Source organism: Saccopteryx leptura, chromosome 6, assembly GCF_036850995.1.
Source record: "Saccopteryx leptura isolate mSacLep1 chromosome 6, mSacLep1_pri_phased_curated, whole genome shotgun sequence".
Lineage (NCBI taxonomy): Eukaryota > Metazoa > Chordata > Mammalia > Chiroptera > Emballonuridae > Saccopteryx > Saccopteryx leptura.
Genome location: NC_089508.1, coordinates 75,522,260 through 75,546,614, shown reverse-complemented (window position 1 = coordinate 75,546,614; position 24,355 = coordinate 75,522,260). Strand labels below are relative to the sequence as shown.

General features: G+C 41.1%; 1 protein-coding gene across 2 annotated transcripts in view; it reads right to left on the bottom strand.

The window, feature by feature from the left end:
- Positions 1–24,355, bottom strand: part of SPG11 (SPG11 vesicle trafficking associated, spatacsin) — a 106,810-nt gene that overhangs the window by 13,559 nt on the left and 68,896 nt on the right. For both annotated transcript variants that reach the window (XM_066341478.1, XM_066341480.1), the window contains exons 28-30: positions 12,188–12,350; positions 10,060–10,274; positions 8,262–9,015 (exon numbers count right to left, since the gene is read on the bottom strand). In XM_066341478.1, the coding sequence (XP_066197575.1) occupies positions 8,262–9,015; positions 10,060–10,274; positions 12,188–12,350 (1,132 nt within the window). The remainder of the gene's footprint in view (positions 1–8,261; positions 9,016–10,059; positions 10,275–12,187; positions 12,351–24,355) is intronic.

Genomic DNA, 24,355 nt, shown 5'->3' with positions numbered 1-24,355 from the left:
AAAAAGGAAGAATATTTATATAACACTGTTTCTAATAGCACAATTAAAACCTGAAAAACTTAAATCTGTATCAATAAAGCTTTGTTAAATAGTAGTATACCCATATAGAATATTTTGAAGCTCTTAAAAAGAATGAGGTCAGCTCACTTTGGCAGCACATATACTAAAATTGGAAAGATACAGAGAAAATGTGAACCGGGCCTGGCCTGTGGTGGAGCAGTGAATGAAGCGTGGACCTGGAAATGCTGAGGTCGCTGGTTTGAAACCCCGGGCTTGCCTGGTCAAGGCACATGTGGGAGTTGATGGTTCCTGCCTCCCCCTACTTTTTTCCTCTCTCTTTCTTCCTCTCTTTTTCTCCTCTAAAAATGAAAAAAAAAAAAAGTGAACTGACAGAAAAAGTGTAGAATGTAATTTCATTTTTGTAAAAAATAAACTGTGTGTGTGTGTGCATGAGTCCACATGTACAAAAAACACACATGCCAAGCAAGTAAAAGATGTTATTTCAGGGAATTTGGTGGGGGTGGTGTTGAATGGGTAAATGATTTTATTTTTATTTTACATACTTCTGTACTGTGTTCTTTGTTACACTAAGTGTATACTATTTTTTTCTCTGTGACAGAGAGAGAGAGAGGGACAGACAGGGACAGACAGGAAGATAAGAGATGAGAAGCCTCAATTTTTTGTTGCGGCACCTTGTTGTTCATTGATTGCTTTCTTATATGTGCCTTGACAGGGGGCTACAGTAGAGTAGCCTTTGCTCAAGCCAGTGACCTTGGGGTCATGTCTATGATCCCACGCTCAAGCCAGCAACCCCTTTGCAAGCTGGATGAGCCCACGCTCAAGCTGGTGACCTCGGGGTTTCGAACCTGGGCCCCCTGCATCCCAGTCTTATGCTTTATCCACTGTGCCACTACCTGGTCAGGCAAGTGTGTAATACTTTTGTATTTAAGATATTATACATTAAAAATACAATTTTAAGACAAAAGTAAAAAGCAACACAGACCACGTTATTCTCCTACTTAAAATCCTGCATTGGAGCCCTGGCCGGTTGGCTCAGTGGTAGAGCATCGGCCTGGCATGCAGGAGTCCTGGGTTCGATTCCCGGCCAGGGCACACAGGAGAAGCGCCCATCTGCTTTTCCACCCCTCCCCCTCTCCTTCCTCTCTGTCTCTCTCTTCCCCTCCCACAGCTGAGGCTCCATAAGCAAAGATGGCCCGGGCACTGAGGATGGCTCTGTGGCCTCTGCCTCAGGCACTAGAATGGCCCTGGTTGCAACAGAGCGACGCCCCAGATGGGCAGAGCATCGTCCCCTGGTGGGCATGCCGGGTGGATCCCGGTCAGGCGCATGCGGGAGTCTGTCTGACTGCCTCCCCATTTCCAGCTTCAGAAAATTAAAAAAAAAAAAAAAAAAAAATCCTGCGTTGGGGTTCCAGTTCTAGGTGAGGGGGAATAAGCTCACTCTACCCTCTCTCCCGCTGAACTCAACATAAAACCGACACGCTGCATGCAGCACTGTATGAGGACTCTGAAATGAAAACAGTAGCAGGTGGATTGAAGATGACCAGAAGAATCATTTTCTTCCCCTCTAGCAGTGGTGGGATTCAGCCGGTTCACATGAGTTAAGCAGAACTGATACCTAATTTTTTGTTGAGTTCAGCAAACTGGTTGTTAAAATGGCTCTTGTAATTAGGGTTCTCTCTAAGGTTGTTAATCCAAATTCGGAGGGACCCAAATTATGGAAGACAGAAGCAAGGTCCGTCGTTTACACATTAAAGCTTTATTGTCTAGCTTGGCCAAGCGGCGGGAACTCCGACAGAAATCTGACGGAGAGCGTGCTGGCCCTTTGTTCTACTTAGTTTTTATAGTTTTGTAAGTGGGAAGTACAGAAGCAAAAATTGCAATTAGGAGCCCCTTACCGCTATTGGTTATAGTCATATGTCCTTTAACATGATAGGACCACGTTCAATTTGCAAACCATACATCATTTTGGAGAGAACAAAATTTACAAGTCAACACAATGGTAGAAAGATATCTCTTTACATATTAAAAGGCCTTCCTATATTTTCTAGTGTTCATCTGCCATCTCTCTGTCCAGAGTCAGATGTATTAACCACATGCATTTACATAAGAGAGGTAGTTTCCGTGGGGACAAATGCCCGCAAATGGCTCATAGTTATAAGAAAAGGTTTATTTTGGCTTTTCCCTTCCTGCACCTGGCTAGCCATTCACTCCTTTCCCCACAGGTGTGGTGGAATGTCAGGGAATCTATGCTTCCTTCCCTTTTCATTTACAATACAATGGCAAGAGCCATCCTAGTTTTGCTAATCACACAGCACAGAGACTATTCTCACAATTTCTCTTAACCCAAATTAATAAAATGTTCACCAAGCCTCCTAAAATATTAATATTAATTCTGTAGCCTTTGGTACTTTACAACACCTGTGGGTGAAATGGCTCAGTGGCTCCTCAAGGTGAGCAGCTGGAAATCATAAATTTATATTCCTTACTCTTTTTTAACATCCATCTGCACAAGGGCATACTATAAGAGCCGTAGTAATGTTCATTCCATCCACAGCTGAAAAAAATTGCAAGTGAGGACACCAATCAAGAAGCAATATCGAGTCTGACCCAGATGGTCACACAGTGGGTAGAGTGTTGGACTGAGACACAGGAGACCCAGGTTCGAAACGCCGAGGTCTCCGGCTTGAGCACGGGCTCACCAGCTTGAGTGCAGGGTCACTGCCTTGAGCATGGGTCACTGGCTCTGCTGTAGCCCCCTGGTCAAGGCATATATGAGAAAGCAGTCAATGAACTAAGGTGCTGCAACGAAGAACTGATGCTTCTCATCTCTCTGCCTCTCTGTCTCTATCTGTCCTTCTATCCCTCTCGCTAAAAAAAAAAAAAAAAAAAAAAAGGCAATATGGAAATATCTTAAATATAATAGTTTTATTGTTTTTTGTCAGGTATTATTTAATATTTTTTCATTGGTATTTTAAAACTCTTTCTGATAATCTAGTTTTGTGTACCTCTTTTATTGTTCTTATTTAACTATTAAATGCACAAAATAATAAACTACCTTTCAGTGTATCCTTTTTTATACTTAAAATGGTCATTAGGGCAGAGAATCGATTGTTAAATTATTTGAATCCCACCACTGCCCTTTAGTAACCTTCAGCCTGATAGCAGTGCCATGTACAACCCGGAGCCTGCACTGAGGCTCACAGAGAGAGCCTGTCCCCAGGAGAAGCCCTCTAGTATGGGCTCAAAGAGCGGGGACAGGAACTCCTAATGCTCATTCTCTTTAATCCCAGCTCTTAACCCCTTGGCCTTGGTGGTAGAGGCTGAAGCAGCAGCTGACAAGAGCCAAAACTCTGAGAGGAACCTTCTTTTTGGATCAGAGGAGCTCTGGTCCCAAGAGTGTGGAGTGAACCCCTGTTCCTTTTTGCGTTAGCCTCCTGTAAATTGGCCCTGGCTGCAGGCAAAGTCAGGGAAGTGCATAACAGAAGGGGACAGAGTGGGGGAACTAATCCTCCAGCTTTTGGCCAGAGGACTGAAAAGGGAAGCCTCAGGAAACCAGAAAGTACTTGGGAGAGAGATTCAGGAAAGCAACACACAGGTGTTTATAAATGCTAGGGCTCACTCTTGGGCTTTGTGTGTATGAATTTGATCCCAACCAGAATATCAAAGATTTTGAGAACTGAATTAGCAGATAAACCACTAGCCAGGTCACAGACTGACCTCAGGTGGATCTGAATAGTACCACAAAGGACTTGAAAACTGAACTGAGGTCACAGGAAGTGGGTCAGAACGTGTAGCCTAAACCTAACCAGGTCAATAGCCTGCTAAAGAAAGATCAACATTCTTTATGGGATTTAAATAAGACTCAGAGTCTTATATTATTCAAAATGTTTAGATGTAACATAAAATTACTTAACATACAAAAATATAGGATATCTCAACTCATGAGAAAAGACAATCAACAGATGACACTCAGCACTAAAATGACATAAATGTTGAAACTGTCTGATAAAGACTTTAAATCTGCTATTATAAATGTTTCAAAAAGTAATTATGAATGCTCTTGAGACAAACAGAAAAACAAAACATCTCAGCAAAGATATAGAAGATGTAAAGAAGAATAAAATAGAAATTTTAGAACTGAATAACTGAAATTTAAAAATCACAGAAATGAAAAAATTCAACAGCAGAATGAAAATGCCAGAGAAAAGAGACAATGAAATTGAAGATAGATGAACAGAAATTATCTGATTTGAACAACAGAGAGAAAAAAAGATTGGAAAAAAAATTGAACAAAGCCTCTGGGACTTGTGAGAACATTAACAAAAGTTCCAAGATTCATGTCCCAAAAGGACAGAAGTAAAAGTATGTAAGAGAGAAAAATATTTGAAAAATATCTGAAAACAACCTAAATTTGGTAGAACATATAAACCTACATGTTCAAGAAGGTCAGTAAACCCCAAATAGGATAAACAGTAAGAAGTACATTCCCAGTCACACTATAATCTAACTGCTGAAGACTAAAGTCAGAAAACCATCTTGAAAGCAACCACAGAGAAAAGCATTATCTTTAGGGGGAAAAATAATTCAAATAAGTAACTAGATTATTCATTGATACCATGGAAGTCAAAAGAAAGTGGTCCAACATTTTTAAGTGCTGAAAAAAAATAAATTCTTTATATCCAGCAAAAACCATGCTTCAGGAATGAAGGTGAAATAGATACATGCTGCTTTTTCTTCTTCTTCTTTCCCAAATGAGAAGAGGGGGAGATAGACTGATTCCTAATGTGCCCTGACCAGGAACCACCCAACAACCCCCATCTGGAGCCAATGCTCTGCCCATCTGGGGCCATACTCACAACTGAGCTATTTTTAGCACCTGAGACAGAGGCTCCATGGAGCTATCCTCAGCACCCAGGACCAATGCACTTGAACCAATCAAGCCATGCTGCAGGAGAAGAGGCGGGAGAGAGAAAGAGAAGGGGGAGGGGTGGAGATCACTTCTCCTGTGTGCCCTGACCGGGAATCGAACCCGGGACTTCTACACGCCAGGCTGACGCTCTACCACTAAGACAACCAGCGAGGGCTAGATACATTTTTTTCTTAGATGAAAAAAAATGAAGAGCCTGACCTGTGGTGGAGCAGTGGATAAAGTGTCGACCTGGAAAGCTGAGGTCGCCGGTTCAAAACCCTGGGCTTACCCAGTCAAGGCACATATGGGAGTTGATGTTTCCTGCTCCTCCCCCTTTGTGTCTCCCTTCTCTCTCTCTTCTCTCAAATGAATAAATCTTAAAAAAAGAAAAACAAAGAGAAGTTGTTGCTAACAGACAACTCTAAAAGAATTACTAGCAGAAGTCCTTTAGACAGAAGGAAAAAGAAACCAGGAGGAAACTTGAAACATCAGGAGTAAAGGAAGAGCAACAAAAGTTGTAAATATCTTAGTAAATATAATAAATTAGTTTCCCCTTGAGTTTTTAAAAATATTTTTGGGGGGCCCTGGCCGGTTGGCTCAGTGGATAAACTGTCAGCCCAGCATGTGTCCATTACAGGTTTGATTCCCATTCCGGGCACTCATGAGAAGCAACCATCTGCTTCTCTCTTCCTCTATCCCTTCTCTCTCTCTTCCCCTCACAGCCAGTGGCTAGGTTGGTCCGAACATTGGCCTCAGGTGCTGAGAATAGCTTAGTTGATTAGAAAGAACATCAGCCCCAGATGGGGGCTGCCAGGTGGATCCCATATATATATATATGCAGGGTCCAATATATATATAGTTCTTGAAAGCAAAAATTTATAGCACTCTTTGATGGGGTTTCCAATGTACATAGATATAATAAGACAACCTGTTATAGGGCTGTAAAGGGAGAGAAGTAAAATCTACATGTGGTCAAATTTCTGCAGTCCAGTTGAAGTGGTAAAATACTGACTTTAACCAAATATATGGTGATGGTAGATGATTGACTTTGGGTGGTGGGCACATAATGCAATATACAGATGATGTATCATAGAAATGTACATTTGAAACCTATATGATTTTTTTAAAAATTTATAATGGGTTTATATTTAATACAGTATTTCTCATTATGGAGGTGTTACTCAGTTAATAATATAAAAGCCTTTTTAAACTCTATTCTCAATGTCAATACAGAGTATTTTTTACATTGTCTTTTCTTCAATTCAATGTTAGATACAGTGAAAAGATTTTTTAACCATTTTTCCCCCCAAAGGAATAAAAGTTTTAAGTTTTGACTGACTATATTTAATATCTAGTATCTAGGTACAATATTAACTTGGGAGATAACAGAACAAAAATCTAATAAAAATATAGAGAAAAGACCCCTCAACCATGCAGGAGACAGTGACTACAACTGAACAGTGGCAACTTCCTAGGGTTCTGAGCAGGTTTCCTTCTTCCAGTTCCATGTGCTTTGAGAATTCTGAGACTATTAAATATTACTTATACAAATTTCAGCCATCTTACTTCTTTGACTCTCTTTCCAATTAGCAAATACAAATTATAGACTGAAGTTTTCAGTGTATTATTTGTTGTAAAAAACATTTTTTTCCACTTAACATATATCGATTTATTTCCATTTATAGGAAAACTAAAAATGTAAAATTACCCTATTTATTGTTTCTTTGGAATTTTCAGACACCAAAGCTCAGATTTTAACCTCAATAGTTCAAATTTTTTCAGGGCAAGGTTTGATTCAGGAGGCCCTTCAAGTCCCACCTCTCCATTTCTCTTCCGTGCATATACTCCCAAACAAGCACAAATGCCTGTAATGCAAAGAACCACACCTAAAAAGTGCGCGATTGCATCTCCAGCTTCTACTGCTTCAACAATAGGCATCCCCGAAAGCAGTGAAATGAGGACTAAGAAAAACTGTCTGAAACTGAGGTCATGATGGCTGGATCTTGAGTGCTGAAGGGTTCAAAGAAACGGTATACGTATAAGTCTATCTAACTTGAAACACTCCCTTCCTGGAACTCTGAATATTGAGTCTAAGAGGTTCCATGTGACAGCGCCTTCCAGGAAGCAGCCATTACAGGAATCAGAACATATATGATTTTCTTTTTTTTTTACAGAGACAGAGAGAGAGAGTCAGAGAGAGGGACAGACAGACAGGAACGGAGAGATGAGAAGCATCAATCATTAGTTTTTCATTGGGCGTTGCGACACCTTAGTTGTTATTCATTGATTGCTTTCTCATATGCGCCTTGACCGCGGGCCTTCAGCAGACGGAGTAACCCCTTGCTCGATCCAGTGACCTTGGGTCCAAGCTAGTGAGCTTTTGCTCAAACCAGATGAGCCCGCACTCAAGCTGGTGACCTCGGGGTCTCGAACCTGGGTCCTCCGCATCCCAGTCTGACGCTCTATCCACTGCGCCACTGCCTGGACAGGCACATATATGATTTTTAAAAAGTTAACTTTAGAGGGAGAGGAAAGGAGAGAGAGACAGAAACACCAGTCTGTTCCTGTATGTGTCTTGGCCAGGGATCAAACTGGCAACCTCTGCATCTGGACGATGTTCTAACCATTCGAGCTATCTAAGCAGGGCCTATATGATCTTATTAACCAATGTCACCCAATAAATTTAATAAAAAAATACTGACCTTAAGTAGACTGAAACATTAATAATGTATAATGTAAACCCCCAAATAAACAATTTTTAAAAATTATGCAAAGATATATAGTCAAAATCACAATAAACTAAAATGGAATACTAAAAATGTTCAAATAACCTAAAAGGCAGGAAAAAAAAAGTTTCATCAAAACCCAAAAACTTGCCCTGGCTGGTTGGCTCAGTGGTAGAGTGTCGACCTGGCGTGTGGAAATACCGGGTTCAGTTCCCGGTCAGGGCACACAGGAGAAGTGACCATTTGCTTCTCCTTCCCCACTCTTCCCCCTTATTTCCCTCTCTCTCTTTCTCTTTCTCTCTCTCTGTCTTCCTCCCGAAGCCATGGTTCGAATGAGTAAACTGAGGATGGCTCTATGGCCTCATCTCAGGTGCTAAAACAGCTTGGTTGCTGAGCAATGGAGCAGCAGTCTCAGATGGACAGAGCATCAGCCCCAGAAGGGGGTTGTTGGGTGGATCCCGGCTGGGGCGCATGTGGGAGTCTGTTTTTCCACCTCCCTGCCTCTCACTTGATAAAAAAAAAAGAAAAAAAGGGACATAAATCTTCCTGGAAAGAGTGCTGACACACTATTTAGGACTCAGGACAGTTTTATCTCCTTTACTTACTGCTTGGGGCTTTTCTTAGTGGGGTGCGAGGTTCCTTTTCTTCTTCCAGCAGCCCAGCACTTTGTAGGAGAGCATGGATCTCTGGATGTAGGTCTTGCACACTAGCTTCCCCTGAAGCCAGTGCTCTGCAGTGCAAGACCAAGGCAACATCTTGGTTATAGAAATGGAAATACCGGCATACTCTACTTGCTTCATGCACACAGCCATCATCCAATAGGTGACCAATTAAACAGTTTAGTGACTGCTGTTCCTTCCAATCTAGCCTATTCTCACAAGTCTCTTTGGATGGAAGGCCATTAAGTTCTAAGTATTTTGATGTGTTCAGAGCAGCCAATTTGGAGAATGAAAACTCACTGGCTAAGCTATCAAAGGAAAGTTCAGCACTGGTTGAGATCTGTTGAGAAAATCTGGGCTGTGTTTCCTGCTGGTTTCCTCTGAGGACATCCTGTGAGATCCGGCAGAGCCAGATCTGCTTCTCCAGCTCCTCCAGCTCCTCCACTGGCACCGGATCCTCCTGAGCAAGCCAGTGCCCTGCCAGGGTGAGCAGCAGATGGCGCTCCCCTGTGCTGTTCTGTGCTTCCTCAGGAGGGAACTCACATACCACAAGGGTCTGGGCATAGAAAAAGGAAGATGCCGCTTTGCTTGAAACAGAATTTTTCTTAAAATTCTCATGGCATTTTTTCCAGAAGTCAATTCTTGCTTGCTTCAGGGACCACTGGTCAATGTGTTTTAAGGTCTGCATTTCCTGTGTTATCTGTGAAATTAAATGAAGCGAATGTTAGCTTTTCCTAGATAAAGAGGTATCATAAACGCTACAGTTCCCTAATTATACAGAGAGAGAGAGAGACAGAGACAGAAACAGGAAGGGAAAGAGACGAGAAGCAACAACTTGTAGTTGCATTACTTAGTTGTTCATTGATTGCTTCTCTCATATATGCCTTTATGGGGTTGGGGGCTCTAGCCAAGCCAGTGACCCCTTGCTCAAGCCAGTGACCTTGGGCTCAAGCTAGCAACCTTTGGGCTCAAGCCAGCAACCATGTGGTCATGTCTATGATCCCATACTCAAGCTAGTGACCCCGCACTCAAGCTGGTGAGCCTGTGCTCAAGCCAGATGAGGCTGTGTTCAAGCTGGCAACCTCGGAATTTCAAACATGGGATCTCAGCATCCCAGGTTGACGCTCAATCCACTGTGCCACTACTGGTCAGGCTAATTATACCATACTTTTTAAAACCAAGTCAGAGAACATGGGACATGGCTACAGACATTCCTGGGTATTTTATCTGGAAAGTTAAGATATGGAATACAGCCTGACCTGTGGTGGAGCAGTGGATAAAGCGTCGACCTGGAAATGCTGAGGTTGCCGGTTCGAAACCCTGGGCTTGCCTGGTCAAGGCACATATGGGAGTTGATGCTTCCAGCTCCTCCCCCCCTTCTCTCTCTCTCTCTCTCTCTCTCTCTCTCTCTCTCTCCCTCTCCTCTCTAAAATGAATAAATTAAAAAAAAAAAGATATGGAATACAATTCTAAATTTATCTAATTGAATGGGGTTCAAGAAGAAGCCACCTTATATTTAATTCTATTCAAAGGAAAATAGTTGTAGCATAGCCTATAAGCTAACTTTACATTTAAAGTATACATTCTTCAGTAATAGGAACCCTGGGCTCATCCATTTTCTGAAACTAATGTGTGCCAAAGTAAAAAAGCCTTATCTCCTATAAACTACATATCTCATTTGATTCTTTGTTTAATGCTGGTTCAAAAAGCTAAGATTTTAAATAACTTAAAAGACTTATGTTACCTCTTCAATAACCAAGTTGTCCACAGGTAACTCAGCTAATTCTGCTACCCTCCTAGCCAGAGCAAACTGTCTGTTTGTCTCCAGTTTTTCCAAAATAGATCTACATTCATGCTGAAAATTCTCAAGGCTATAGCTGGTAAAAATTACATGATTAATGGCTATGGATGTATCCTTCAAAATTTGGCTAAGGACACACAGCTTCTTCACATCTGGACCTGTATCAAAGAGAAGAGGATATAATCATTTCACCAATAAAATGCCGCTATGGCATTTCAAGAGTAACTAAATAGCAGGAAGGAAATATCCATATTTAACATAATATTGTGGTTAAGAAAAACAAAAACCTCTTTTCCTACTCTAGATAATAAACAGAGGACGCAATAGGCAGCTCCTTTCTCTGTATTTTTAAATTTTTATTTAGAAAATTAAATTTAATGGAGTGACACTGATCAATAAGAGTACACAGGTTTCAGGTGAACATCTCTATAGCACTTGAACTGTTGATTATGTTGTGTGCCCATCACCCAAAGTCAAGTCATTTTCCGTCACTGTATGTTTGCCCCAGCAGCTCCTCTATTGTAAGAACTGTTGGAGGGTGGCACATGGCCTCAACCTACACATCAGGCTTTACATACAAGGCAGAGGTTGGTGGTCTACTATGCAGTAGCAACTCAGTCATTCTTGGGAAGATCTGACCCTTCATTCACGTTAGTCTCATCTCTTTCTGGATTTATCTCCTACCTTGTACAAACTTGTTTTCATGATTGTTCACGTGTTCATTTGATGCAGTGTCATGTGGATGAAGACACAGAACTTGTCGGTCAGCCGACACTGCAGCTGGCCAATAGCCAAAGCTGTATTCAGCATGGAGCATCTCTTGCTCCTCTGGATATCTATCCTCTTAACCCTGTGAGAACTAGCTGTGCTCTTCCTGATGTCTCTGGGAAATTCTTATCACTAGTAACATTAGGAGTTCTCTGCCAACAACTTATGTGGCGGGGTTTGTTCCCACTCCCAAACAGTCTGTGAGAAACCTATATGTGCATAAAAAGCACTCTATAGGAACCTGCTCCCAAAGTCACCCGCTGGGCTGCGCTCTGGGCAGGTAGTTCCAGAGACAGTGAGGCATCCTGCACAACCACCACCAGTATGAGCAGGCTAAGTTTCTTTGCTGGCATCATATAAAACACAGGCTTAAAAAGAACATATTTCTTTTTCCCAAGCACATACATGGTATATATACACACACACAAATACTCTTTAAAAATAAAAATAACTTAATTATGTGAATAAAAGCATTATAGTAATGTTAGCAATCTAGACAACCTTTGTAAACGGGATATTCATTTATAAAAAAATTAAAATTACTAAAAATCATGAAGGCACCATTATGTTACAAGGAACTGCTCTTTGGTAGACACAGTTACCTTCTAGGCCCTGCATTGAGGAAATAGCCCTCTTATCTTCCAGTCCTCAGCCCTACAGCCCTACTATTATGGCACTGAGTCCAGCATTCTCTGTGTTCTGTATAAATCTGAGCATATGTGAGTTCAAATGTGATAAAAATAACCCTAGTAGTGAATAAAGTCAGAATATAGTGTAAAAGAATAACATCATCATTCAACAAAAACTTGAAATCATCAAACAAGTAGAAAAGAGAATAAAGGCAATGATGGTTTCATTCACGAGGTAGCAAGCTTAGACAATGTCAGTGTCTGGAAACACCTGCAAAAAATAAGTGCAATTTGTATCTGAAAACTTCAATACAAAGTAGATATTCCTGAAATAAGTCTGTGACCCTGAGAAGTGACGATATGTTAAGGTTACTGTTCAGAGAAAAGAATGACAGTGACAGGGTAATATAGAGGCTAGCCAAGGGTAAATGTGGCTATTTGACAACTGCTTAGAATGAGAAGACAGTTCCGATATTTATGTCATATCCGGTGGTGCTATGTTTTGAATGCTTTAACCATGATTGAAGTTTCATAACCTCTTCTTCATACCCTGTTATGAACTATAAATATGTTATATCATATGCATTTTAATTTCCCAAATGCCCTTCTAAAATATTTTTAAGAGTAAGAAAGCAAACTTCTTAACAGTAACTTGACTATAAGGATCATCTTACCATCAGAGAAGAGATGCTCTATTCCAACAAACAGCTGTAAAAGCTTCCCCAGCTCATACTGGGTCCTACACTGCTGCAGCATAAGCTTCAAAAGAAAACACACCTGCTCCTTTAGCCATGGGACAGGGATGACAGGATGGACCTTTTTGGCAGCTGTTTCAATCTATAAAATAAAAAAAGAGGGCCAGAGAAAGTGGTTTCACAGGAACAGCAAATCAAAGTTCCAAATGTGGAAATATGTAAGAAAACCAAGGCACCATCTCCTTCCAAAATCCTGGGCTTGCCCAGTCAGGGCACATATGAAGAGCAATATGAGTTGATGGTTCCTGCTCCTCCCCCATGCCTTTCTCTCTTTCTAAAACCAATAAATAAAATCTTTTAAAAAAAAAGCCTGACCAGTGGTGGCGCAATGGTTAGAGCATTGACTTAGGATGTTGAGGTACCAGGTTTGAAATCCTAAGGTCGCCAGCTTGAGTGTGGGGTCGCCGACTTGAGCATGGGATCACAGACATGACCCCAGAGATCGCTGACTTGAAGCCTCCCAGTCAAGGCATGTTGAAAAGCAATCAATGAACAACTAAAGTGACGCAACTATGGGCTGATGTTCTCATTTCTCTTCCTTCCTATCTGTCTTTCTCTGTCTCAAAAAAAAAGCATTTCCTGTCACAAAGGGGGATACTTCTTCAGGTCCTTTCTATAGCAGGAATTGGTAGTGTGGCTCAGAAGAGTGGCAAAAATAAGCCCTCCTTGGAAGCTCTGTAGTTTGTCTCTTTGTAGGACATCTTGGTGTAGAGAACTGTGTGTGTCAAAGTCAAAGATTGGAAAGGGACATAAGACTACTTTGGAGTGAACTGATGCAAACACCTCCAGTTATTGACAACCAAACAGCCCTGTGAATTGCTGTGAAATTAACCAGACGCATTTCACATAAGAGCTTTTTCAGAAGATATACCCTGCCCTTGACTCCAAAAACTTTGAGATTCATGTATGAAGGAAGCTTAGAAAGACTAGCTTAACACTGCTGAACTGGTTCTACTAGTTAGCTTGTAGTTTGTAATATTGCTACAGAAGGATATCAATTAAAAAGGCTGGATTTATGTCATTTGTTTTTGTTTTTTGTATTTTTCCAAAGTTGGAAACGAGGAGGCAGTCAGACAGACTCCGGCATGTGCCCGACCAGGATCCACCCGGCATGCCCACCAGGGGGCGATGCTCTGCCCATCTGGGGCATTGCTCTGTTGCAACCAGAGCCATTCTAGCGCCTGAGGCAGAGGCCATGGAGCCATCCTCAACGCCCGGGCCAACTTTGCTCCAATGGAGCCTTGGCTGCAGGAAGGGAAGAGAGAGACAGAGAGGAAGGAGAGGGGGAGGGGTGGAGAAGCAGATGGGCGCTTCTCCTGTGTGTCCTGGCCAGGAATGGAACCCGGGACTCCTGCATGCCAGGCCGACACTCTACCACTGAGCCAACCGGCCAGGGCTTATGTCATTTGGTTTTTGACAAAGAGAGACAGAGAGAGGGACAGAGAGAGGAACAGATAGGACAAACAGACAGGAAGGGAGAGAGATGAGAAGCATCAATTCTTCGTTGCAGCACCTTAGTTGTTCACTGATTGCTTTCTCATATGTGCCTTGACTGGGGGCTACAGCAGAGCGAGTGACCCCTTGCTCAAGTCAGAGACCTTGGGCTCAAGCCAGCGACCATGGAGTCATGTCTATGATCCCACACTAAAACTAGTGACCCTATGCTCAAGCTGGGGAGCCTGCACTCTAGCCAGATAAGGCCCACGCTCAAGCCAGCAACCTCGGCGTTTCGAACCTGGGTCCTCTGCTTCCCAATCTGACTCTCTATCCACTGTGCTACCGCCTGGTCAGGCTGGATTTATGTCATTTTGATGAAATGCTAAAAATATTAATAGGAAAATGATCCCAAATAGAGGCCTCATTAGTTTGAATTAGACCATGATTTCTTAGTCTGTTTTTTACTGGTTTACCTACCTCTGTTGATTTAAGAAGAGGGACTACAGCCTCGCCAGGCGGTGGTGCAGTGGACAGAGCGTTGAACTGGGATGCAGAGGACCCAGGTTTGAGACCCTGACATCGCCAGCTTGAGCACGGGCTCATCAGGTTTGAGCAAGGCTCACCACCTTGAGCCCAAGGTCGCTGGCTTGAGCAAGGGGTCACTTGGTCTGCTGTAGCCCCCCAGTCAAGGCACATATGAGAAATCAATCAATGAACAACTAAGGAATAGCAGTGAAGAATTGATGATTCTCATCTCTCTCCCTTCCTGTCTGTCTCTATCTGTCCCTCTCTCTGACACTCTCTGTCTCTGCCAAAAAAAAAAGGGACTACAGAAGGCAGATGATGGAACTAGTTAAAGGAAAAACCATATGGAAATAAAGGGCTGAGGCAAGGATGGAGCAGTGGCACTGCCTCTCTGCAGGAGGCTGGAGCAGGAGCAGCCAGACAAGAAGAAGAAGACACCCGGGAGGATCAAAATGTAAAACTCAAACTGATAAGCTGAACCTCATTAAAATTAAAAATTTCTGCTCTACAGAAGACACAGTTAATAGAGGACTGTTAACCAAAATATACAAAGAACTCTTTAAACAATAAAACAAACTACCCTATTAAAAAACTGGACCAAGGACCTTAACAGGCATTTGATCAAAGAAGATATCCAGATGGTAAATAAGTGTATGACAAAGTGCTCAAAATCATATATCCTCAGGGAAATGCAAATTAAAACAGCAATGACATAACAACATACCTAGAGAATGGCTGAAATCTGGAACACCGACAACACCAAAGGTGTGCAAGACATAGACAAGGGCCCTCTCGTTCACTGCTGGTGGAAATGCAAAATGGTGCAGCCACTTTGGAAGACAGTTTGTTGGCTTCTCACAAAACAAAACCTACTCTTATATCATATGATCCAGCACTTTTGCTCCTTGGTATTTACTCAGAGCAGTTGAAATCTTACGTCCACACAAAATCCTGCACACATATTTTTAGAGCAGCTTTATTCATAACTGCGAAAATCTGGAAGCAACCAGGATGTCCTGCAGCAGGTGAAAGGACAGACTGTGGTACATCCAGAAAGTGTAGCATTATTTATCATTAAAAAGAAATGAGCTATCAATCCATGAAAAGACATAGAGGAAACTGATATGCATATTACTAAGAGAAAGAAGCCAATCTGAAAAGTCTACATTCTATATGGTTCAAATTACAGCACACTCTGGAAAAGGCAAAACTATGGAGACAATAAAAATATCAGTGGTTGCAGAAAAGGAAGGATGAACAGGTAGAACACAGAGGATTTCTAGGTTTCTGAAAATAGTCTATATGATAGTATACTGATGGATATATATCATACATTTGTTCAAATGTATACCCAAAGAATTTGCACCATCAAGAGGGAACCCTAAGTGAACTAGAGACTCTGGGTGATTACGATGTGTCTGTGCAGGTCCACCTTGGTAACAAATGGACAACTCTAGTGAGAGATATTAATAGAGGGGGAGGGTGTGCATGTGTGGGGGCAGGGGGTACTGGGGAAACCTCTGTGATTGCTTGTAACAGTTGTTGTGAACTAAAACTGCTCTAAAAAATAAATTCCTTAAAAACGGGGAGGGGGAGGGTGGTAGAGTGGAAAGCACTAGGAACCTGTCTCCCCATCTAGATAACAATTACACTAGTAGACTCTGTCCAATACAACTGTTTTGGAACTCTGGAGTCTGTTGAAGACTTGCAATTTCCAGAAAAAAAACTTGGGAGGTAAACTGAAGTAATTTTGGTCAATTTCAGTCCTTAGCATAGTAGCAGCTACCCATCTCCCAATCCTAGTCAGGTGGTTGGCAGCTGTGCACCTGTTCCTGAAGCACTTGCACACAGCTTGCAGAAGTGCGTGTGCAAGATCCCATCTTCCAAATATCAAGAGATCTGTACTCCACTGGCTGATTGCTGCTTCTAACCACAGAGGTGCAGACAAGACAAAGAGGTGAGCAGCCATTTTTGTTTCACCTCCCCAATTATAGCAAGCCCCTCCTCCAGCTTAAATGACTTTCAGGAGATTTTAAGGGCTGGCACTTTTTTCTCCCCTCTTTATTTTTTGCTTTTTCCTCTTTCAGGACCCAGACATTAAAGACTAGGACATACAAAACAACTACATAGTCAGACCAGGTGGTGGCACAGTAGATAGAGCATCAGCCTGGGATGCTGTGGACTCAGGTTTGAAACCCTAAGGTTGCTGGTTTGAGCACGGGCTCACATCCTCCTTGAGTGGAGACTCACCAGCTTGAGCGTGGAGTTGCCGGCTTGAGTATGGGATCATATAAATGACCCCATGGTTGCTAGCTTTGAGCCCAAATGTCACTGGCTACTGGCTTGAGCAAGGGATTGCTGGCTTGGCTGGAGCCCCCTGGTCAAGGCATATATGAGAAGCAATCAATGAACAACTAAAAGTGCTGCAACTACGAATTGATGCCTCTCATCTCTCTCCCTTCCTGTCTCTGTCTCTCTCTGTCTCTCAAGCCAAAAAACAATAAAAAATACCCACAAAAAACCAACTATATGTCAAACAAGGAACAACAGAAAGCAACTGTGTATGTCCAAGTAAAGGCTCAAAAAGACCTGAGAACTTAAGTTTACACCTCAGGTTGATGCTTGGCACAGAGACAGCCTATGACATTAAAAAAAAAAAAAAGTAACAAAAAAGATCGAACCCTGAGGAAGGGGGGTAATCTGATTTTCAGAGTAACCACACTATTAGATTCAAATGCCCAGTATTCAAAAAAAATCCCAACACATACAAAGAATCAGGAAAGTAGGAGGCAGAAGAGGGTCATGGGGGTGGACAAATGATGATGGAAGGAGACTTAATTTGGGGTGGTGAACACACAATACAATGTACAGATGATGTATTATAAAACTGTACACTTGAAACCTATATAATTTTATTAACCAATGTTGCTCCAATAAATTCAATTTAAAAAGTAAATAAGTACAGACAATTCAAAGGGAAAAAAATAAGTCAATCAACAGAAATTGTCTCTGAAAAGGAACTTATGGCAGATATAGTAAACAAAGACTTCAAAACAACTGTTTTAAAGATGCTCAAAGAACTAAGAAAAATTTGAAGAAAGTCAAGAAAATAATGTGTAAACAAAATTGAAATATCAATAAAAAGACAAAAAAGCCTGAGCAGGAGTTGACATAGTGGACAGAGCATCGGCCTGGGATGCTGAGGACCCAGGTTTGAAACCCTGATGTTGCCAGCTTGAGTGTGGGCTCATCTGGCTTGAGCATGGGATCATAAACATGACCCCATGATCGCTGGCTTGAGCAAGGGGTTACTGGCTCAATTGGAGCTCCCCAGTCAAGGCACATAAAAGAAAGCAATCAATTAACAGCTAAGGTGCCACAATGAAGAACTGATGCTCTTGATCTCTCTCCCTTCCTGCCTGTCTGTCTCTCATCAAAACAAAAAAGACACACAAAAAGACTAAAAAGAAACCCCAAAGAAATTGTGAAGCTAAAAAGTATAACAAATAAAAATTTCACTAATGGGATTCAAAGGCAGATTTAACCAGGAAGAAAGAATTGGCAAACTTGAAGACAGGACAACTGAAATTACCAAATCAGAGTGAGAGAAAGAAACAGACTGGAATAAAAGTAAACAGAGCCTAAAGGTTCAATAAGGGTAAATACACCGACAATTTTAAAAGTTAGTATTGTTGTCACAACAGTTTTTTGTTTTTTATATGATTAAGAGACTAATTTATTTAAAGAAAAAAAGAACAAATATTAGTATAAAAGCTAATTACTATAACTTTGGTTTGTAAAATTAAATCTTGTTTTCTTCATAATTTAAGAAACAAAATCATTAAAAAGAATTTATGTTTCGGGGTATACAATGTATAAAGATGTAATTTTTTGACAACTACAACAAAAGGCGGCAGGATGGAGCTGTAAGGAGCAGTTTATGTGTATTATTATAGTTAAGCTGGTATGAATTAAAATGACACTGTTAAGTGTAATCTTCATGGTAAACACAAAGAAAATAGCTATAACATAGATACAAAATGAAGTGAGAAATTTAAACAATTCACAAAAAAATCAACTAAACAAAATAGAAGACATTAATGCAGGGAATAAAGGACAAAAAAAGCTATAAGGCATGTAAAAAATAAATAGGACAGTGACAGAAGTCCCTCCTTGTCAAGAATGATTTTAAATGTAAATTTATTAACTTCTCCAATTAAAAGACATAGATTGGCAGAATGAATAAAAACACATGATCCAACTATATATACTATCTACAAGAAATTTTCTTGAGATCTAAAGATCTCAATCAGGCTGAAAGTAAAAAGATGAGACAAAGAAAGACATTTATTAATAGAAGATTCAATATAGCAAGAAAATATGTCAATTAAAAACATTTACACACCTATTGACAAACTATCAAAATATACTGACAAAATTTAAGGGAGAAATAGAAAGTTCTACAATAACACTTACTCACAATAATGGACAGAATAACCAGATACAACTTAAGTAAGAAAAGAATAATAGGAAACACATTCTTTTCAAATGCACAGGAAATATTTTCCAGGGTAGAACATATGTTAGGCTACAAAATAAGTCTCAATACATTCTAAAAGATAAATAACATACAAAGTATCTTCTCTGACTACAATGGAATGAAGTTAGAAGTCAATTACAAAAGGAAACTGAAAAATTCAGAAAACTGTGAAAATATATTTTGAAAAAAAGAGAAGACTCAAATTACTAAAATCAGAAATGAAAATGGGAGACATTACTACCCTACCTATTCTACAAAACATAACAAGGAGTACAAGAGAGTACTGTGAAAAAACTTTATGCCAAAAAATTAGATAACCTAAGCCCTGGCCGGATGGCTCAGTGGTAGAGCGTCGGCCTGGCGTGCAGGAGTCCCAGGTTCAATTCCCGGCCAGGACACACAGGAGAAGCGCCCATCTACTTCTCCACCCCTCCCCCTCTCTTTCCTCTCTGTCTCTCTCTTCCCCTCCCGCAGCCAAGGCTCCATTGGAGCAAAGTTGGCCCGGGCACTGAGGATGGCTCTATGGCCTCTGCCTCAGTTGCTAGAATGGCTCTGGTTGCAACAGAGCAATGCCCCAGATGGGCAGAGCATCGCCCCCTGGTGGGCATGCCGGGTGGATCCCAGTCGGGCGCATGTGGGAGTCTGTCTGACTGCCTCCCCATTTCCAACTTCAGAAAAGTTAAAAAAAAAAAATTAGATAACCTAGATGAAATTGAAAAATTCCTGAAAAACAAAACCTACCAAGACTAAATCACAAAGAAACATACAGTCTGAATATACTTATAACTAGTAGGAGAATGAATCAGCAATAAAAAATCTCCCAACAAAGAAAAGTCTGGAGTTGATGGCTTTACTGGTGAATTCTACCAAACACTTAAAGTACCAATACCAACCCTTCTCAAACTTTTCCAAAAAATTAAGGAGGAAGGAACACTGCTTAACTCATTGTATGAAACCAATATGCTTTTCACACCAAAGACAGACAAAGACACTACAAGAAAACCATGTACCAATATCCTTTATGAATGATGATATAAAGTCCTTAAAAAAATACTAGTAAACTGAATTCAGCAGCATCTTTAAAAAATTATACAACATTACTAAATAGGATTTATGGAATGCAAGGATGATTCAACATACAAAAGTTGATCAATGGATACATCACATCAATAGAACAAAAGAAGAAACTACATGATCATCTCAATTAATACAGAAAACATATCTGACAAAATTCAACACCATTTCATGATAAAAACACTCAACAATGCCTTGGCCAGATGGCTCGGTTGGTTAGAGTGTTGTTCCAATATGCATAGGTAACAGATTTGATCCCTGGTCAGGGCGCATACAGAAACAGATCAATGTTTCTGTCTCTTCCTTCCTCTCTCTCTAAAGTCAATAAAATAAAATAAAATAAAAAAAAACTTAACAAACTAGGAATAAAAGGAAACTACTTGCATATATAACAAAAGTTATATGTGAAAACTCCACAGTGAATATCATACTCAATGGTGAAAGACTGAAAACAACCCCCTAAGATCAGGAACAAGGCAAGGATGCCCATTTTCATCTCCTCTGCTCAGTACTGCAAGTGCTAGCCAGAGCATTTTGAGGAAAAACTGCATCCAAATTGGAAAGAAAGAAGTAAAAGGATTTCTGTTTGTAGATGATAAAATTTTATATGTAGAAAGCCCTAAAGATCTGCCGCCCCCCCCAAAAAAAAACACCAGATTAAATGAATTCAGCAAAGTAATAGGATAGAAAAAGTCACCATACAAAAGCCAGTTTCATGTCCATACAAAAACAATAAACAATCTGAAAAGGAAATTATAAAAATAATTTCATTTCCAATAGCATCAAAAATAAAATACTTAGACATTAACTTAATCAAGAAGGTGAAAGACTTGTACAATGAAAACTACAAAACACTGTTGAAAGAAATTAAAGACATAAAAAATGAAAATAGGCCCTGGCCAGTTGGCTCAGTGGTAGAGTGTCGGCCTGGCATGCAGGAGTCCCGGGTTCGATTCCTGACCAGGGCACACAGGAGAGGCGTCCATCTGCTTCTCCACCACCCCCTCTCTTTTCTCTCTGTCTCTCTCTTCCCCTCCCACAGCCAAAGCTCCATTGGAGCAAAGTTGGCCCGGGCACTGAAGATGGCTCCATGGCCTCTGCCTCAGGCGCTAGAATGGCCCTGGTTGCAACAGAGCAATGCCCTAGATGGGCAGAGCATTGCCCCCTGGTGGGCATGCCAGGTGGATCCCGGTCGGGCGCATGCGGAGTCTGTCTGACTGCCTCCCCGTTTCCAGCTTCGGAAAAATACAAAAAAAAAAAAAATGCATCCCAGGTTCATAGATTGGAAATCACTATTTAATAATACCTAAATGTCCATATTATGTAAAGCAATCTACAGATTCAATGCAATCCCTATTAAAATCCAAATGATGTTTTCAGAGAAACAGAAAAACCCATCCTAAAATCATATGGAATCTTGAGGGACCCCAAAGAGCCAAAACAATCTTGAAAAAGAACAAAATTCCCACTTTCTGAATTTAAAACTTACTACCAAGCTACAGTAAGGAGCTACTGCACCACCTCACCCGCAGGCGTTGTAAAGTACCAAAAGCTACAGAATTAATATTAATATTTTGGGAGGCTTGAAGAACATTTTATTAATTTGGGTTAAGGTGTGCAGAGAAATTGTGAGAATAGTTCCTGTACTGTGTGACTGGCATGACCAGGATGGCCCTTGTCATTGTATTGTAAATGCAAAGGGGAGGAAAACATGGATCCCCAGACATTCTACCACGCCTGTGGGGAAAGGGGTGAATGGCTAGCCAGGTACAGGGAGAGAAAAGCCAAAATAAACCTTTTCTCATAGCAATGAGCCATTTGCGGGCATTTGTCCCCACAGAAACTACCTCTCCTATGTAAATGCATGTGGTTAACACGTGTGACTCTAGACAGAGAGATAGCAGATAAACACTAGATAATATAGGAAAGCCTTTTTTTTTTTAATTTTAATTTTATTTTATTTATTCATTTTTAGAGAGGAGAGAGAGAGGAGAGAGAGACAGAGAAAGAGAAGGGGGGAGGAGCTGGAAGCATCAACTCCCATATGTGCCTTGACCAGGCAAGCCCAGGGTTTCGAACCGGCGACCTCAGCATTTCCAGGTCGACGCTTTATCCACTGCGCCACCACAGGTCAGGCAGGAAAGCCTTTTAATATGTAAAGAGACATCTTCCTACCATTGTGTTAACTTGTAAATTTTGTTTTCTCCAAAATAATGTATGGCTTGCAAATTGAACATGGTCCTATCATGTTAAAGGACATATGACTATAACCAATAGTGGTAAGGGGCTCCTAATTACAATTTTTGCTTCTGTACTTCCCACTTACAAAACTATAAAACTAAGTAGAACAAAGGGCTAGCGTGCGCTCCCTCAGACCACTGTTGGAGTTGCTGCCGCTTGGCTAAGCTAGACAATAAAGCTTTGGTGTGTAATCGACGGACTTTGTTCGTGTCTTTAATGTTTCGGGTCCCTCCGGATTAGGCTTAACAACAGTAATCAAAATTGTGTGGTATTGAGATAAAGACAGATATGTAGACCAATGAAATAGAATAGAAAGCCCACAAATAAATCCTTGCATATATGATCAAATGATTTTTGACAAGGGTACCAAGATGATTCAATGAGAAAAAGTCTTTCAACACATGGTGCTGAGAAACCTGAGTATCAACATGCAAAACAAATAGCCTGACCTGTGGTGGCACAGTGGATAAAGCATCAATCTGAAATGTTGAGGTCACAGGTTCAAAACCCCTACGCTTGCCTGGTCAAGGCACATACAATAAGCAACTATGAGTTGATACTCCCTTCCCTCTAAAATTAATTAATAATTTTTTTTTATTAAGTGAAGGGGGGGAGGCAGTGAGACAGACTCCTGCATGCACCCCAACCAGGATCCAATGGGTAAACCCCTACTGGGAGATGCTCTACCCATCTGGGACTGCTGCTCTGTTGCTTGGCAACTGAGCTATTTTAGGGCCTGAGGCCATGGAGCTATCCTCAGTACCCAGAGCTAACTTGTTCAAACCATTGAAGCCATGGCTGTGGGAGGGAAAGAGAGACAGAGAGAGGAGGGGTGGAGAAGCAGCTGGTTGTTCCTCCTGTGTGACCGGGAGTTGAACCTGGGACTTCCACACACCAGGCCGACGCTCTACCACTGAGCCAAATGGCCAGGGCCAATAAATACAATAAAACAAAAAAGAAAGTTGGACCCTTACTTAAGAAGATACATAAAAATTAACTCAGATGAACAAACTATCTAAATATAAAACCTAAAACAATAAAACTAGAAGTAAACATAGGACAAAAGCTTTACAACACTGGATTTGGTGATTTCTTAGAAACAATACCAAAGGCACAATTAACAAAAGAAAAAAATATACAAATTGGACTTTATGAAAATCTAACAATTTTCTGCATAAAAAGACACTATCAAAATAGTAAAAAGGCATCTCACCAATGGTAGAAAATATTTGCAAGTCATATATCTGACACCGGATTAATATCCAGGATATGTAGAGAACTCCTAAAACTCAACAACAAAAACAATCCAATTCAAAAATACAAAAAGGGCCTGACCAGGTGGTGGCACAGTGGATAGAGCATTGACCTGGGATGCTGAGGACCCAGGTTTGAAATCCTGAGTTCATTGGCTTGAGCGTGGGATCATAGACATGACCCCATGGTTGCTGGCTTGGGCCCAAAAAGTCGTTGGCTTGAAGCCCAAGGTCTCTAGCTTGAAATCAAGGTCGCTGGCTTGAGCAAGGGGTTACTGGTTCTGCTGGGACCCCACACCCGACAAGGTACATATGAGAAAGCAATCAATGAACAATTAAAGTGCCCCAACTACGAGATGATGCTTCTCATCTCTCTCCCTTCTGTCTGTCTGACTCTCTATCTCCACTAAAAAAAAAAAGAAAAAATGCATAAAGGACTTGAATAGACATTTCTCCAAAAAGATATACAAATGGCCAATAAATACATGAAAAGATGCTCAACATCACTTATCATTAAGAAAATGCAAATCAAAACTACGAGACACCACCTCACAACCATTAGTATGATTACTATAAAAAAAAAATGGGCCTGACCAGGAGGTGACACAGTGGATAGAGCATTGCACTGTGACACAGAGGACACAGGTTTGAAACCCCAAGGTCACTGGCTTGAGTACAGGCTCATCTGGCTTGACCATGGGCTCACCAGCTTGAGTGTGGGGTCACTGGCTTGAGCATGGGATCATAGACATGACCCCATGGTTGCTGGCTTGAGCCCAGAGGTCACTGGCTTGAAGCCCAAGGTCACTGGCTTGAGCCCAAGGTCACTTATCCTGAGCAAGGGGTCCCTTGCTCTGCTGTAGCCCCGCAGGCAAGACACATATGAGAAAGCAATCAATGAACAACTAAGGAGCTGCAAGGAAAAATTGATGCTTCTCATCTCTCTCCCTTCCTGTCTGTCTGTTCCTATCTGTCCCTCTCTCTGTCACACACACAAAAAAACAAACAAATAAAAAA